The sequence below is a fragment of the Cebidichthys violaceus genome, unplaced genomic scaffold (assembly GCF_023349555.1).
Source record: "Cebidichthys violaceus isolate CVI_PGR_0920_01 unplaced genomic scaffold, fCebVio1.0.p SCAF_7, whole genome shotgun sequence".
NCBI classification, from domain to species: domain Eukaryota; kingdom Metazoa; phylum Chordata; class Actinopteri; order Perciformes; family Stichaeidae; genus Cebidichthys; species Cebidichthys violaceus.
Window position 1 is genome coordinate 5,866,152 of NW_027176927.1, and position 16,717 is coordinate 5,882,868.

A 16,717-nucleotide genomic window follows, 5' to 3' on the forward strand; every position below is an offset into this window, starting at 1 on the left:
ATACGTCACATAGTAGTTACTACATTATACGTCACATAGTAGTTACTACATTTCCCATGAACACCCGCGGGATTGAAACTACATAAGACAACATGGCGGGTATGTTTTTATATATTCATCTTTTGGACAAACATCCGGTGAAATTAGCTGTATTACGACCTCCAGATAGCATAAATAAATACTTAAACATTTGAAACTACGCTATTTAGATCTCAGAGTTACTTTAACACATTGATATCCACTCGAAATTAAAAGAAAAACGTGACCTTGAATTAGTTGCTAACCGTGGCTAACGTTAGCTAACCGTGTGTTCAACGGTCAGCTGTGGAGGATTTTAACCTGTCCTGTTTGTGTTTCTGCAGGAATAGCAGCGTTCCTGAAGAATGCATGGAATAAGGAGCCTGTTATCCTGACAGCCTGTGCTATCGGACTGCTAGGTCAGTAATCAACCTCCTACACTTAGCACAGAAATGTGTGCGATAGAATGAGAGCACAACATTGTGCTTAATAATGGCCTTGATACTAAAGCAACATTTGATATGGAAGGGAATTATAAGTATTCCAGTGGCATGTATTTACTGTAACTCAGTTCAGCGCCATTCAGTTTATTATGTAACATATGTGCGTTACAGTAAAAGAGTAAAACAACTAGCCGTCCTTTTAAAAACACTATTTTTTGTTTATCCATTTGTCAAAATTCTTATTTTAAGATGATTTGGTGATCAGATCTAATCTCGAAATTGAGCCAAAATTTCAGCATGAGATCATATCTACATGTAATATATTACTGCTATGCTACTAAAAGAGTACATGAGACTGAAATGATAAGATTAGAAAAAAAAGAAAGCCAAAAGCACCTCAGAAGATAATGTCCTGATATGTCTTTACATAGTTATGCAATTGTATAAGACCCAGTGATTGATTCTAAATTTCTCTCTCTTTCATGTAGACATAAAGTGTAATTAATATATTGAATGTAAAGTTAATACAACTATGTATGTCCTCAGGTGTTGCTCTTCCATTAATCAGCCCCATCACAAAATATACAGGAATGATCAATTCGTCTGTACCATACAACTACCCAGGTAAACACTGTCACTGATCATTTTACAGCAGGTTCGTGTTTGAGTGTCACTGAAATTTGCTACACAATGCTGATGCCTGTGACACAGCTCTGGGTATTTCAACCACTTACTTCTATACCTGTCTCATCAATTATTAAAGCTCCTCCTCCTTTCTTTCTTAATGCAGTCCCTGTGCGAGATGATGGAAACATGCCTGATGTCCCTGCTCATCCGGGTGAACCAAAAGGAAAAAACTTGGATTGGCTTAAAAACTTTTAACTTCATATTTGCATGATCAACACATGTGCTGTTCCTTTTGTTCCTGTTGTTCATGTGGGTCTGCAAAGCTGCTCCACCTACCAATGTCTCACAATAAAGATTTATTTACGTCTACGTTTGTTCCACACTTTTTGGTTTGCTACATGTTGCATGTTTTGGTACATCACATGAACATTTCAGGAAAAAAAGTCTATTTACCTGAGAACAAGGCTTTAGTCTTTTTGATTTAGCTCTTTACTATAACCAAAATCTCTTAACACCAACAAATGTCAAAAGAATACATTTTTTTTATCACAAAACATGACCCGGCGTTGAGATTTCAGTTTTATTTTCTAGAGCAGATCATGAGAGTTTTGAAACTAAGCTTCAACACAGCCCTGATCCTTTTAAAATAGGCTTAAATTGACGAAGCTGAAATCAGATTAACACTGTTTGAATATGAACTCCTTGTTTCATACCAGCATTATTCTACTTGCATGAGTAAGAAAGGAAGTGGGACAATATGTGGAGCTGTGCTGCATAAAGCCTTTAAAAATCCAGACCCAGCTGCTACAGTTAAAATACGAGACTGTATTACTCAGTAAGATGTAATGCATTTTAACACCTGTTTGTCTCAGTTTGTGCATGTTCTGAGTACTCCACCCCCATAGACAGACTCAAAAATATACATGCAGAGCAAAAACGATTTCCTTCATAGAACTTTTATTTCACAAAACTTCAATATTCAGTGTTTCGGATAAAGAATGTCTTCCTCAGCAGTATTCATCATCATAATATCTTCTGCAGTCACCAGGATTTGATGTTGATGCAATTCAGAGAACAGACTGACAGGTCTGTCTATGTTGCTTCATATTTTTCACAGAACCTAGGAACTGTGTAAAATGGGTGTGCAATATTAAAACAATATTTCACTTTGGAAGAAGAGTTTTGGACTTTGCATAAGTTCCTGTTGCATAAGGTTCCTCCATCTGCAGTTGACAATGCACAGATTCCAGGTTTCCTTTAGACATCTACACACATCATTTCAGTATACATTTCCTGTTGTTACATATTCATTATATTTTTTAATAAACTAATGTATTTCTTACAACATATTACATACTTCAGATATATTGATATGTTGTACATACACTACATTTCTCTGTGTGAATTTCTAAACAATTTTTCATTTTCTAACGGCAGAATTGCATGTTTTATAATAAATGCCACTGTATCACTTGCCCCAAACTCCGCTCATGTTTCATTCTATTTTATGACTCACGGATACACTACAACCAGTCACTGTGACTAAAACATGTAAGTCTATTCTAATCAGTATTCTGAGTTTAAAACGCATTCAGACCAATATAGGTGAATAATATCTTATTCTATATTATCATTGTGTCATTTCCTGTTCAGAGTCGGAGAAAAAAGGTTGATTGCTAAAACTGACATGCACAGGCAGGTTTACTGCACATGCAGCTTTTACAAAGTCAAAATGTTCTACCAAAGTAAAATATTGTATAAAGAAGTCAAATAAAAGTCATACAATCACACACGTTTTAAGCCCTATTTACAAGCATGAAAAAGCATTAGCTCTATCATTCTGCGGTCACCTTTATTAATGATGCCGTACTTCTTAGAGTAATATATTTGCTGTTAGAGAGTAATTACTTCAAATGTTGTTGGCGTTATCTTGACTATTCAAGGAGCTAAAAGATCACAGAAACTCAAGGTAGTGACAACAGGAACGTTAAGCATTTCAGTTTGTACAAATACAAAGTTTTCATCTTAAAACCACAGTATTCTAGAGTGCGACTACAGAGCTACAGAATATTACTTTGGATATCTCTAGTTTACCATAAACACTTGCTCAGGACGTTGGTCAACTTCCCATATACTTTCTTCATCACTTTCATAGATACATTTCCCCTTTGAAACTTAATCCTATCGTCTGTCTCGGCTTTCAGATCTCTCTTGAAGATTCTGCTCAGTCTGATTGGTAAACGTACAACTATAATGAACTAGCCTGGATGTTGTCTAGCTTTAGATTTAGGACTGAATAGGAATCAAGAAGACATCAAATCCAAAGACTAAGCACCCAAATCTCTCATTCTTAACACTTTTAACCCTCCACAACATGCTACTTTCTAAAAAAAAACCACTTTCTGTAATAACACTGTCCAAACGTTCAACTATTAACTCTCACAGTTTGTGTCTGTGAAGCTCATAAGCTTTTCTGTTTCTGTGTTTTGTAGGACTCTCCCTGTATTAAATAAGTATTCCACTCGAAAGCCAACACTTCTCATTGAATAATCAAATTTAAGGTAGAGTTTGTTTTCACAACGATTTTGAGTCCAGGTAAAGAATTAAGCTGATCCAAAAATCTACCTCAACCAAACAAATATGGAAATTTACAGCAGCAAAATGTATAATGTTAACTAGTATAAACATAAGATCTAACAGACGCTAACATTGCTTTGCCCATGTTCAGTAATTTAAGGTTAAAATTAAACAAAAATAACTCACTGTGCCAATTTCATTAAATTATGCCAAGTCTCTCTCAACCAAACAACCACGTTTTAAAATATAAAAGACACTCTGAATAACTTTAAAAGTTCACCTTCACTGAAACTAAGAAACAATCTGGCATCTTTTCTAAAAAATATAATATTGTAATAGCACTTTTAGAGTAGGAGCCTGTCCTCTTTCCATAACACTTCATTACAGTGAAAGTAAAAGTTCACAACCTGCTATTAGGAGCCAGTCCCTAGATCAGCCCAACAAAGAAAACTTTTTTGAAAATGGCACAAGAAATAACTACAGCAAGGTTATGTTGAGAAAAAAAATCACTGTAAAAGCGGCATCTTTCATTGGCTGGGAAAAACCTAAAAATGTTAGTTATTCTGAACAATACAGTGTGTCGATCTCAATCACTAAACTAAGTACAGTTAAACACCTTACTTCTGTTTCATTAAAACTAACCAATGTCAGTGTTTTACTCACACAGAATTTTAGACATTAAAGTAGTCTTGTTTCTAGTTTTTTCCTATAGACTACCTTAAAATTGAATGGATTGTAATCATATTTATAACAGGTCAGCCTTTACACATGATATATTTTCATACATTTATACTTTGATTTAAAGATGTTCTAGTCCTGCACAAAAAACATAATCTGAATCTAATTAATTTGCGAAAAAGAACATCCAAAGTAAAGAATCAACATCAACCAATGAGCTGTTTCCAGGATTCAACCTGAGGTTTGATGGACTGACAAACCACAGAGAACAAGGTTGCTGCTGTGGGAATAAATCTCTTACTCAATGATGGGAGCTGAGCGATCGTTGGTGACAGTTCTTCTGAGTCGGACGTGGGCAAATGGATTGGCCCTGAAAGGAGGAAAGAAGAAAAATTAAAGGTATGACAGGTACACATTATATAAACTGGTGATTAAAGGGGAGATTTTGCAAATAAGTATTGTACATGCAACAGTAGGAAATGCAAGAAACAACTAAAAAGAAACAGGAGTAGAAGATGTTTAGCAGGTATAATGTTAAGCATGTTCACCATCTTAGTTTAGGGAGTTCACATGTTAATATTTTCTATTGAACTATTATTTATTGCAATTCATCTTATGGGGAACTTGAATACTTGTATAAAATTTCCTTAATAACCGAAAAAGGCGACCTCATGGTAGCGCTAGATGAAAAGTCAAGTGATCACCAAAGTCATTAGGATTCATCCTCTCGGCACCATGAATGTCTATACAACATCACATGGCAACTCATCCAAGAGTTGTTAAGATATTTCATTTTCCACCAAAGCAACAGACCGACATTGTCATGCCCAGAGCCATGCCGTTAGCTTAGCTAAAAAACTAAATTGAGTGCCAAAAGCACTGGATTCTACTCGTCCCATGAAGTATTCAAGCCCATAGCTTCTTATGTTAGACCCTCCTTGCCTGGTAGACGCCCTCGTCTTTCAAACTTCAAGCTCCTAGTTTGTAACCCTACCTTCAGTTTGATATTGGCAATCCCCAGACGTGACTAGTAAATTGATTGTGACATATAAAGTTGGTGGAAGGTGCTAAAAGTTACCTGGTTGGAGAGGGTGGTGGAGAGACCAATTCTGCGGTGATCTGAAATGTGAAGAAGAGATAATATTAAAAGAATGTTTTGACTAAATCTCCATTATTATGAAGCATCTATATCTCCTCCATTAACAGTGAGGCTCAGTTTGGAGAAGACATTGACCTTTGACCTCCCCCCAAAGGTTTCATGTTTCTGACCTTGTTGCTGTCGGCCATGCTGTACGGGCGCGGGCGGAAAGTGCTGACCCTCTGGGGAGGAAGAGAGTGCTCCTCCTCTGATTCGGGGGTGAGGGCTGGGAGACCTGCAGACACCAGCTTGTCGAGTTGGCCCGTACTGGTGCTGTTAGCCTTAGACAAGAAGAGAGAGCTAAAGGGAAGGAAGAGGAAAGATTATACAAGGAAAAAGACAAAAGGAAACATGAGTTGAGAGATGTTGGTTTTGTATTAATTCATCAACAAAGCTGTTGGCGTTGGAAGTGACTGTATGAGGGAAAGGGCGGTGGAAAGACTGAGAGGGCAAACAGTAAGTGTCATTTTCCAGTTTTATGAGCTCCTCTGCACTTTCTGGGTCCGGCTGACGATGTTTGGATTTATTGAAAATACAGATGGAATTGGTAAGGGTGTCTTATTCTTTTCCACATGAAAATGACCCCATTAAGTTTTCTGTGAATAAAGCAATGGTATAATTTCCTACTTTTTGCTGATTGCTGATATAATGTGTAAAACAACTGAAGGGAAGAGAAGGAAGAAGTTCTGTCACTAACAGTGTCAAAGTTCATCAACAATCTCTAAACCCCCAGATTTGAGTATTTGTTCTTTGACTTACCTCTCGAGGTGATCCATCTTACTGTGCTGTGACTGAGTGTAGGAGAAAGGGAACCAGCCTTTCCTGTGAGGGAAAATTTTACTCCACTGATGAATAATATAACAAGAGTATAAAGCAGCAGGTCAGGGGTGTGTGTGATGAAGAAAACTCTCCATTGTCCTATATGAATATATTTGTTAACCTGGTGACAGAGAGACGCTTGCACACAACATGCAATGTGAGAAGTTGTCTGAATTAAGAAAGAAAAAGTAGTTCTACTCAAACTTGAAAGAAACACAATGTTAAGGGGAAGTGGTGTCCTTGATTTATTTCGGCTATGGTGACCCCTGAACACACAGCCTTGTCTTACGCCATGAGACATTTCAGAGTCTTCTAATTTTATGCATCACACCAGTGCAAAACATTACAAAGCCCTCTCAAGTTATACAGCCGATCATTCTGTGGTTTTCTACATCAATGTGAGATTTGTAAAACATACCGTCCAGTTCGTTCATTTTGACCGTAGTGCCACCCGTCTCTGGGCTCAGAGATAAGCAGGGTGATGTTGTCACCAGGCAGGAAGTGCAGTAAGCAAGCCCCGCCCCCTAAGCCGGCACCCTCCGATGCTCCGGGAGTGTGAGCGAACATGGCTTCCACACGGGAAGGTCCAGATAAAGGCAGCATCCTGGGGAGACTGGAGCCTAGGGAGAGAAGAAAAAGGAATACAAGTTATAATACTTAAGACAAATTGTCAGCCAATATGGCTGACAGTCTCTTTATCTCACTGATATCAGCTTGACTGTTTAGTTTTCACTTTCCTACAGCTGTGTCAGAAGTGTATTAAGTTACTGCTTATGAAAACACAACATTGACTTATGCTGTGACTCATCACATCTTACCCTGAAAGCCGCCCAGCCTCATTTCACTGACAGGTCTCTTCGGCAGTGGAAGTGTAGCTGTTGCACACATGTCAGCGGTCTTCAGCAGCCAGGGATTATGTGACGGTGATGAAGTATTGCTTCCCCCTGGTCCCACCTGTTGGTGCAGTAGCTGCACAGGAGTCATGGCCCTGGAGAGAGGAGCACTGTGGGGCAGTGGCGGACTGTGAGGAGCGCTGTGGGTGATGGGGAGGGTCATGCCGTGCAGAGAGATCCCGGCCGAGGAGATCTGGCTGAGCGACATCACCGTGGAGGGGATGAGGCTCGGGGAGAGGTTAGATGTGTTGGTGGCCAGGAGGAGAGAGCTTTGCTGGGCCGAGCCGCCGGACGTGGTGGGGGTGGACGCAGCCGGGCTGACGCTGCCACTGGCACTGCTGTCGGGGAGGGGGCTGGCTGATGCACTGAGGGGTGTGCTGGTGTGCTGAGGAGACGCTCCTCGTGATGAACCTCCAGCAGCTCCTCCAGTGGAGAGAGAGCAGAAAGTCTGGGGGGAGCCCTGAGGAGGACAGGCTTCACTCTGAGAGGAGGAGGGGAGTGAGCGCTGCTGGGAGCGACTGGAATCTCCATTCAACATTGGAGGGACTTCTTGAACAGAGAGCCTCTGAAAAATTAAGGACAGATACGGTTAACTATCAGAAATTAGAAGCCACTGTTAAAAATCTAATATTGTGAATGTCTTATTAAAGTTTTCAGTGTTAAGTTTCCAGGTACCAAAAGTGTGGACTCGAGTCACCGGACTTAGATTTGAGTCAGACTTACAAATCTCGTGACTTTAGACTTGTCTGGGCAAAATCAAAAAGGACTTTGTCACTTCCAGTTTGACTTCTATTGGACTTACAGACTATGCATCCAAGATTTTAGAAGCCTAAATGTTTTCTTTTTGAATCAATTAAGAATCAGCAATATCTTAGCTACGTATCTGTCATTGATGGGTTACTGTTCTTAATTCTATAATGACTAATGTAGGAATTAAATTGTGACTCGACTCAGAACTTCCTAGCAAAGCTTGAGAGTTACGTGTAACTTGTAAAACAATGAGTTTGTCCCAACTCTCTAGATGGTTTTGTGGGTTTCAAGCCATCAACCCACCATGTAATCCTTCTATGGAAACCACACACGATGCTGAGATTAATATTAAGTCCAAAGAACACATCAGACATCTGACACGGTATAAATAAAAATGATCTGACCTGTTCTGGCAGAGCAGAGCCGATCTTTGTGTGGCGGAGAACCTCGGCTATCCCAGCAGCCCCTGAGCCTTGAGGCGCAGTGTGGCGTAGCAGATTCAGAGCGCGCTCTGGGAGTTTTGTGGGCTGAGAACATGACTGCTGCCAACAAGAGAGTTTCTGAGACAGAAGCTCTCTCACCTGGAGAATATTCAGAAGGATAAGAATGTTAAAGGAGAAAACTTTGTCTTATTGTAAACAGAAGAGGAGACCATAAAAACAAACAATGTGTTAGTTTGTCCTTCAGTATTTTCCAACTTCCCTGCCCTGTCTGAGACACTCAGCCCGTAGCTGATTGAATCCTACTGAAGATGTGACGCTTCAGAATCAGGTTACAAATATTTAAAAAGTTCTACATATATTCCTACAAAACATCCAGTAATTCCCTAAAACACCTGTTTTTCGCAAACATTGCTCAAACAGGAGTAAATAGTGCATTAGTTGGGGACTATTTTCAGCTCTGGATTAATACATCTAGATTTCAGAACGTTACCTGATGAATAAATAACAAATGTGAACAGATCACCTTGGAGTGATAGTTGATGAGCAGTTTGGTGACACAACACTGTCTGTCCACCAGGAAGCAATATCGTCTCCTTTCCTCTGTGAGCGCAGACTTGTAACCCGAGGCCACCAGTGCGTCCAGCTCGCCTTGGCGACGACTCATCAACTCCACAAACTGAAGGAAACGCCAGAGAGATTTAACTGCAAACCTGAACAGCCTTAAACATGCACGTACAGTCCTGCATTCACAATTACATGCATACATGTAGCACTCAGAGACGGAGTGACCTTTAATGCACATTGTACGGAGAGAGGAATATGTGAGGTCATATCCTGCCTGTTGCACAATGATAACCAAATCCAAATCATAAATCTCTATACTTTTGCCCTGGTGACCTTTTTGATCTGACATAACCCTCCAAGTGGCTAAACCCTTTCACCCTGTTATATCATTCATATTCCTCCAGTAAAGGCTTGTGCACTAAGTTGCTCTGAGGAATCAGCTGAGGCAGATTGTTCTTTAATCTTATTCACACTGGCCTATTTCTTACACAAATGCTCATACACATTTTTTTAATCTGCTGTTATGCTGAGTGTTTCTAAGTTGTGCATTTTACCTAATTATCTGTGTTTTAAATATGTATTTCTTTCCACCACCCCATGTGGAGCTCGGTGCTTCACTTACCTGCATCTCTCTGTCTCCATATTTGTTCGGGTGGCGACTGCCCTGGCTCTTCCTGCGGAGTTTCTTCAGCTGAGATTGGCAGCGCTCGATAGACTCAGATTTAGACCTCCGCTCACTCTGATACTTCTTTAGAGTGGCCTGAGAGGGAGATTTATTCAATAAGTGTTGAATGAAAGCAGGCTTGACAAAGCGAATATTTGAGATTTATGTGTGGTGGAGTCCACTATTATTTATTAAGGTGAACTTTCTTTTTTTTTAACCATTAATCAGCTACATTTAACACAATTATCCTTGTGTATTTTCACATGATTTATTCAATAATTTCCATTATGAATTCAATATTAGCTACACATATAAACTTGCCTCCCACTGCCTTTGCCTTTCAGCCAAATAAATTAAACTAAACATTTCATATATCAAAAGTGAATGGATGTTTTAACTTACTGTGAGGTATTTAATATCCAGTTCCAGCTTCTGCTCCAACTGGGCGAGCAGCTCAGAGTGAAACAGCTTTAACTGTTGATGAAGGATCCATATGCAGAGTTTTAGAGGATACTGACACTGTGACGTCCACTAAAACACCTTTGCAAAATTCATCCAAAAAAAATGTACTCCTTCTGGTCACTATATATTTCAAAATGTTTGCTAAAATAATAATTTGCCGATAACATGAAATTATTTGTGCACACAGTCTTACCACGTCTTCCAGCTGCACCTGAATCTGTCTGTGGACCTCGGCCATCTGAAACAGTGTGTCTCCTGTGAGCAGCAGTAAAACACAGGACAGTGAAGGTAATCAGTATTATATGATTTAGATCAGCTGCGTTTATTAGCTACAGTGCATCATTAACCCGTGCAGAAAACTTTAAATCTGTGCTCTAATAATGGCTGTTCACAACAGTGTCAACATCTACAGAGATGCAGGACAACGCATCAGTAAAAATGTCATAAAACTTGCTGTTTTAACACAGTTTCTCATTTACAAAGTGGCGGTCAGCTGTGTCCCTCCCTCGGTCACACAGCTCTGTAGTATGTGGTGGCTGGCATCTCGCCCTCCGACTCTCCTGCCTGCCTCCCCCGCTGTTTTCAGCATTACAATGAGATCATGTGGTGTTGTTAATCTCCCAACAATGACCCTACTCTCTCCCTTTCCCTCTGTTCTCTCCCTCTCTCTCTACATTTCCTCACTCCCTCTTGTCTTCATCTCCTCCCTCACCAACACAGACTATTTTCAACTTCTCTCCAGCTGTCACATCAACTCTCTTAACTTTATTAGGTCCATCACAATCTTATTTTTATTTGCTCTTCAACCCGGTGCTTCTCTACCAGCCGCCCACTCACCCAGCTCTTTGGAGCCTTGGCTGTCGCTCGCCAGCTCTCCAAGTTTCACCAGAGCATCAAAGTATCCTTTTGCAGCTACAGTTACTCCTGAAGAAGAGAGTACATATTAGGGAAAACTGAAAGACATACTGTTCAGTGATTCAGACAATTCAGTGTTTGACTAACCTGTCAGGGCTTTCTCATAGTGTTTGCCCATGGTCACAAAGTTCTTCAGACTGGGGTTGAACTGGTCCAGAATCCCCTGTTGACAATGATACACACAAATAGCAAGGATAGTCAAATTATGACAAGCAAATCAGATTTCAAATCAATTCTCTACACTTCATTAGGTTCAATGTTGGTGCAGACAACAAATAGAAATAGACAGAGGAGACATACCTTATAGACGTTTTCTGTCATCTTGTTGACCTCTTCTGTTCGAGACATGTTTCTTGTCTCAGTTATATGCTGCCACAATGTAATTTTGTATAGTTTAGTTATGTTGTTCAGGGCCTTAAGCTTTACAGAAGACAGCTACCCCCTAAAAGAGGAAACACAAAGAAAAGATACAGTGAGTGATGATCTCTAACAATGACCCATACAATTTACCCAAAAACGTGATGAGTATATCCAAATTCAGGTGTTTTTATCTTCATGTCAATAGAGGAAAGAGGCTATCAATGCACTCATTTGTGTTATTTTATATTTCACAGCAAGTGTCAATTTTTGTTATTGTGCCACGTGTAAAGAGGACCTCCTGAAACAACCGCATAATAAAATCATTGGGAGGTTTCAAGTAGAAGAACTGTCTGGAAGTTTCTCTTTGCTCTTAAGAAGAAACTAAAAAAATCTTAAGGCCATCGAACCATCACAATAAGGGAAGAGGATGTCAGACCGTCTTGTGTTTTGTCTGAGGTCAGCAGTGTTATTTTCACATGGATCTCCTCTGTGTCTCAGCTGCCAGTTTCTACATTATCGCTTCGCAACATTACGGCAACCTAAATATTTCTCCAAGATTTGTGTGCCAGACGAGTTATACCATTTCAGATAAGAACAATGAGCTCCTCCAGTCCGAGTCACAGGTGTCAGAGCACTGAATAAACACGCGACAACAATGTTTCCTCGGCCGAGAGGACGATCAAGGGGGGACCGCTGCGGGGTCGAAGGATTGCAAGTCTGGATTTTATGGCAAAAATGCTCATTCGGTTTTCCCTGTGCAGTCCTCCTTTGTTATCACAGCGAGATTACAGAGAAAATGTTGACCCAGATCAACTAATGGTATATGACACAAAGAAAACATTTCCAGTCTCTTGCTCATTAAGGCCACCCTGGTGTATTCTGTAATATGTCAGAGGAGCTGTATTAGCTAAGACAGAAAAGTGGGAGCTTTGTCCAAACTTTGCCTGTTTTGTTTAGTTTGAAAGACTTTAAAGCATTGCACATCAATTAAAATGATTAAATAAAATACTGAAGATAAATACAATGTGTGTGTGTGTATATATTGTATCTTAACGTGGTTTAATTCTAAGACAAGTGTTGCTTGTTTCAGGATGCAACAGGAACAGTCTGCAGGTGGTTGGGAAACCGATACAGAAGATGCATTCATGCGGTTTGGCCTCTTTAAATTTCTTCAAATGGTTTGGAAGCAAACATTGCATTTAAAAACCATTAATTAACCATTAATCTCACGTGAGTCTACAACAAAAGAATAATGATCTCCAACCATTTTGATAATTGATTACTTGTTTGAGTCACTTTTCAAGAAAACATTTCCCTAAAAAAACTTTGTTGTGAGGATTCAGGATTTCTCTGTATTACATGATGGTCAACTGAACATCTTTGGGTTTTAGAACAATGCTCAGAAAAAAACAATTGATTGTAGAGCAAATTAAGGTGACTTTCTTTCTATTTTTTGACATTGCTGAACCAAAAAGAAAATTGTATTTAAATTATTTATGCAATAATTAAAAGTAACCGTGCATTTTGGTGGTTTTGAATGTATCTTGTCTTGTTTCTTGGTTAAATGATGCCAGATATTCATGCATCTACTTCCTGCCTTTCTCTAGAGAATTAATGGTGCAACATTGCAGCTCAAACAGTACACCATCACTAAGTGAGCCTATTCTTCTGCACCATCTCATCTTATTTCAACAAGTACATCAAAGACTTTGGAAATACTGAGGCCAATGCAATATAATCCACCAAAAAGCACAAGTACAACATGCTAAACCTGCGTGCCTGTGCATATGAACATAAATAAATAAGTTGGGTAATTACACAGTGGACGTTTTTCCTGAGTATTTACTTAACGCTTTTTCCGGAGCACCCTGTCATTTGTTCACACGGTGCAGCGCATTAACAGCTACCTGTTGATCTGTCAGCTCCACTTCCATTTGTAAAACAGTAACACATAATTCAGCTACTTTGAAATTTTTTTTGTTACATACCTTTTCTGATCTCATTGTGGGAAACGATAAATGCTTCCTGCGCGTCTTTGAGAGCTAAATGAACAGTACAACACCCCCTCTTTTCTTCCCATTAGGCTACTTTCCCTCTCGGTTAGTTAGTGGGGGGTTGTTTCATCCAGCAGAGCACTAAATCTCCCCTCCACCCCTTTTTCACATGGCCCTCTCTCTCCTTTTCCTCCTCTCTCTGCCGCTCTACTCTCAGGAATCGGGGTCAGATATTTGGTGCCGTTCAGTACCTCTCCTCATTACTGAGCCGATTACAAACATGCCTCCACGCCCGCACAAACCGGCCAGAAAAAATCCACCGACAAAACCCCCCGCCCAGTACAACCAGCTCCCTACGGTTGGAAACCACAGTCAGCTTCCCATTCTGTGTCTCCCTCTCTCTCTCTCTGTCACTCGGGCAGAATAACAATGAGCCAACGGGACCTCGTCTGAATAGGAGCAGGAGAATAATGACTTGAACTTTTTAAGCCAAAGACAGAGCAGCACATGCAGGCCTATCGCTGGCCTACATACACCCGGACCTTCACATATTCCTGCTCCCCATTCTCAAAGGGGGGACACAAGTAGGAGGAGGAGGAGGAGGAGGAGGAGGAAGAGGCCCTGCGTGGCCCTTCATTTACTGCAATAAAATGCTGAGAGGATTAAAGGCTAATGTATAAATGAAGGTGCTGGAGAGGTTAGAACGGGGGAAAAGTCTCAAAAAGTTTAGGGTTAATGGAAAGTAATGATGATTTACCTGAGTACTGTAATAAAGCACATTTTTTAGGTACTTATACTTCACTTGAGTACTTTAATTTTTCTATACTTTTTACTTCTACTCCACTACATTTCAGAGGCAAATATTATACTTTTCACTCCACTACATTTATTTGACAGCTTTAGTTACTTTGCAGATTAATACAATAAATAAATATTCTCATAAACGATGATATACTATTATAGTTTAAGGGTTAGGGTTTCGGGTTAAGGGTTAGTATATAAAGTAATTAAAATTAGTGCCACCTTTACCAACTGCAACACTAAAGTGATGCACACATTAATACCAAAATAATTTAAATCCAGTAATATAATATATATTATTCTGAAATGGGCCATTGTGCACAGTGAACCCTTTTACTTTTGGTACTTACCAGTTTGATACTACTAATACTTTTGTACTTTTACTTAAATTAGATTTAGAATTTCAATTTACTACAGAGTATTTGTACAATGCACTATTACTATTACTTTTTCTTCAGCAAAAGATCTGAACATTTCCTCCACCTTGCTTGTAGATGATAGTTTTTCACCCAGTGTTGGAAAGTATATTTACTCAAGTATTCAACTTTACAGCTGTAACCCTGAGCTACTGAGGTCACTCTCACAGGCTGGAAATGCTAAACCTTTTTATTTATTTATTATTTTGTTGGTCTTAAAGTAGTCTAATTTAATCACACTGAGTCAAAACCACCGGAATCAGTTTACAATATAAGCACCATGTGTTTAATTTCAGAATTGAAATCCCCTCCAAAAAGCTAAACCCCACTAGTTTACTGAATTGATATACAGTAGGGGGTTGTGACATCAGTGTTCTCAATAGTAGGCCTGTACTTGTATTTTATGCTACTTTGTACTTTTACTCAACTATATTTCCGATTGAATATTGTACTTCATTGCACTATATTTATTTGACAGTTGCAGATTGATAAAGTTATGATATAAAATATGACAAATGGTTATCCAGTAAATTCAATTACCCAACAGTATATAGAATACATGTACTATAACTGTCAGATAATTATAGTGGATGAAAGTATTTCCATCTAAAATGTGGTGGATTGGTCTCAAATACAGTGTCGGTGCTTTACAACTGCACATTATGTGCATATGTACATAGAGCCCATAAAGCTAGAGTGGTGGACATCACTTGTAGTACATTTAGGTGTCTGACTGAAGCTGTCTTTTGTTGCAGTTGCAGATTTTCCCCAGGTGGTGGCGATAGTGTGACATAATTTCCTGCAGCGCCTCCCCTGCATTAGACCAACAGCTACAGTGGTGCAACACGTGAAGACTGTAGACATTAAATCTGTATCTTTAAGACCAAAACAGGCAGGTAGAAACAAAAATACACCTTTATAAACACATGTAATTCATAATGTTGAAACCAATAATGAAACATTCAGCACAGCTACCATGTAAATATGTTTTACTCAGGTGTTACTTTACAGTCTTCACTGTCCAAACCTCACATCAGCACTGCAGCTCAGTGTCTCTCCACACAACCTGCACTAACATAGTATTTTGTATGAATGGACACAACCAGATCGAATCAAACCTACATCAAAAAAACAGATCAAAGTGTCTTTACTCAGTAGCAGGGCGTCCAGGACCTTCTGTCAATTCAAAAGACGAGAACTCATCTCTTTGCTTCATCAGAGTAGCCTCCAGTCTGCCAGCCACAGCAGATGATCTTTTGGGTTCTGGGTCACCTCGGTGTTCAGATGAACACATTGGAGTGTCTGTAGTCTGCTGTCCTTGGACCTGAGCCGTAAAGCTGTTTGTGTCGGCTTGCTTCCTCTCTGGGCCTAATTCACACGTGATAAGGAGATTGACAGACAGGAGAACCCAACTCACACTGACTTATTAAACAATACAGATGACTCATACACACCTCTCACATCTATCTATGTCCAAAGAGACAAAGACAGGTGTCAAAGTATCACCACACATAGAAATAAAGCTCTCTGAGAGGTCAAAACCAGTCCAAAACATACCTGAAAAAATATGTCAGTTCTAAAAGTACAACTAATTTGCAAAACTCACTCTCTTCCGGGCACCGATGAGGGAAATCCATGTAAAAGTCATGATCCCATAGCAGACCACCTCAAGGTGTCACTCAGAGAGAACCAGGACATTCTGTTGTAACATTTCAAAATGAAAGCCCTTCAAAATCTCATTCACGAGCCAACATCAAATCACATTCATGAGACATTTGTCTAATTTCAGATTTGATTTTAGAGGAAACCTAAATAACAAATGAGAAGATGTAGGTAAAGGTGAGATAAATAAGGATTTAAACAGTTTTAGATAACTGAGATGGTACGATACTTTGTACGCTGAGTACTGAATGCGCAATAGTAAATAGTACTGTTGTGACAGTATTATCTGAATATTATCTTATTTATCTGGCATATTAAATCTAAATATATAAATGACGTATCTCTTTTATTTGTGTTCACATCATTGATCTGATGAGATGTGATACGACTATAACATATAGACAGTCCAAACTAACACAAAATACATCAACAGTTAAAACAAGACATGTTTTATGCTCATTGAATTTTCACATTGATACAAAATATGACATTA

General features: G+C 39.4%; 2 protein-coding genes across 2 annotated transcripts; one reads left to right on the forward strand and one right to left on the reverse strand.

Moving 5' to 3' along the window:
- The first annotated feature begins 34 nt into the window (after window positions 1-34).
- Window positions 35-1,457, forward strand: ndufa3 (NADH:ubiquinone oxidoreductase subunit A3). Its single transcript, XM_068735550.1, has 4 exons — window positions 35-99; window positions 363-437; window positions 1,008-1,085; window positions 1,252-1,457. Exons 1-4 carry the CDS (start codon window positions 93-95, stop codon window positions 1,341-1,343), a joined length of 252 nt encoding a protein of 83 aa, XP_068591651.1. The 5' UTR covers window positions 35-92; the 3' UTR covers window positions 1,344-1,457.
- A 566-nt stretch (window positions 1,458-2,023) lies between these two features.
- zgc:158689 (uncharacterized protein LOC791177 homolog) lies at window positions 2,024-13,769 on the reverse strand. Its single transcript, XM_068735549.1, has 15 exons — window positions 13,340-13,769; window positions 11,292-11,433; window positions 11,079-11,154; window positions 10,914-11,000; window positions 10,270-10,331; window positions 10,017-10,088; window positions 9,573-9,710; window positions 8,910-9,062; window positions 8,348-8,524; window positions 7,119-7,758; window positions 6,719-6,920; window positions 6,241-6,303; window positions 5,613-5,781; window positions 5,422-5,462; window positions 2,024-4,713 (listed from the first exon to the last, which is right to left on the reverse strand). The coding sequence occupies exons 2-15, from the start codon at window positions 11,337-11,339 to the stop codon at window positions 4,641-4,643; spliced, it is 2,001 nt and encodes a 666-aa protein (XP_068591650.1). The 5' UTR covers window positions 11,340-11,433; window positions 13,340-13,769; the 3' UTR covers window positions 2,024-4,640.
- Window positions 13,770-16,717: the final 2,948 nt, after the last annotated feature.

Excerpts from the sequence above, each read along its gene's own strand:
- ndufa3 (XM_068735550.1), top strand. Across the intron at positions 438-1,007 it reads CTGTGCTATCGGACTGCTAG|GTGTTGCTCTTCCATTAATC; the intron begins GTCAGTAATCAA and ends GTATGTCCTCAG. Across the intron at positions 1,086-1,251 it reads TGTACCATACAACTACCCAG|TCCCTGTGCGAGATGATGGA; the intron begins GTAAACACTGTC and ends TTCTTAATGCAG.
- zgc:158689 (XM_068735549.1), bottom strand. The coding sequence starts at position 11,339 with ATGTCTCGAACAGAAGAGGTCAACAAGATGACAGAAAACGTCTATAAG. Across the intron at positions 6,921-7,118 it reads GAGGCTGGGCGGCTTTCAGG|GCTCCAGTCTCCCCAGGATG; the intron begins GTAAGATGTGAT and ends TTCTCTCCCTAG. Across the intron at positions 5,782-6,240 it reads AAGATGGATCACCTCGAGAG|CTCTCTCTTCTTGTCTAAGG; the intron begins GTAAGTCAAAGA and ends CCTTCCCTTTAG.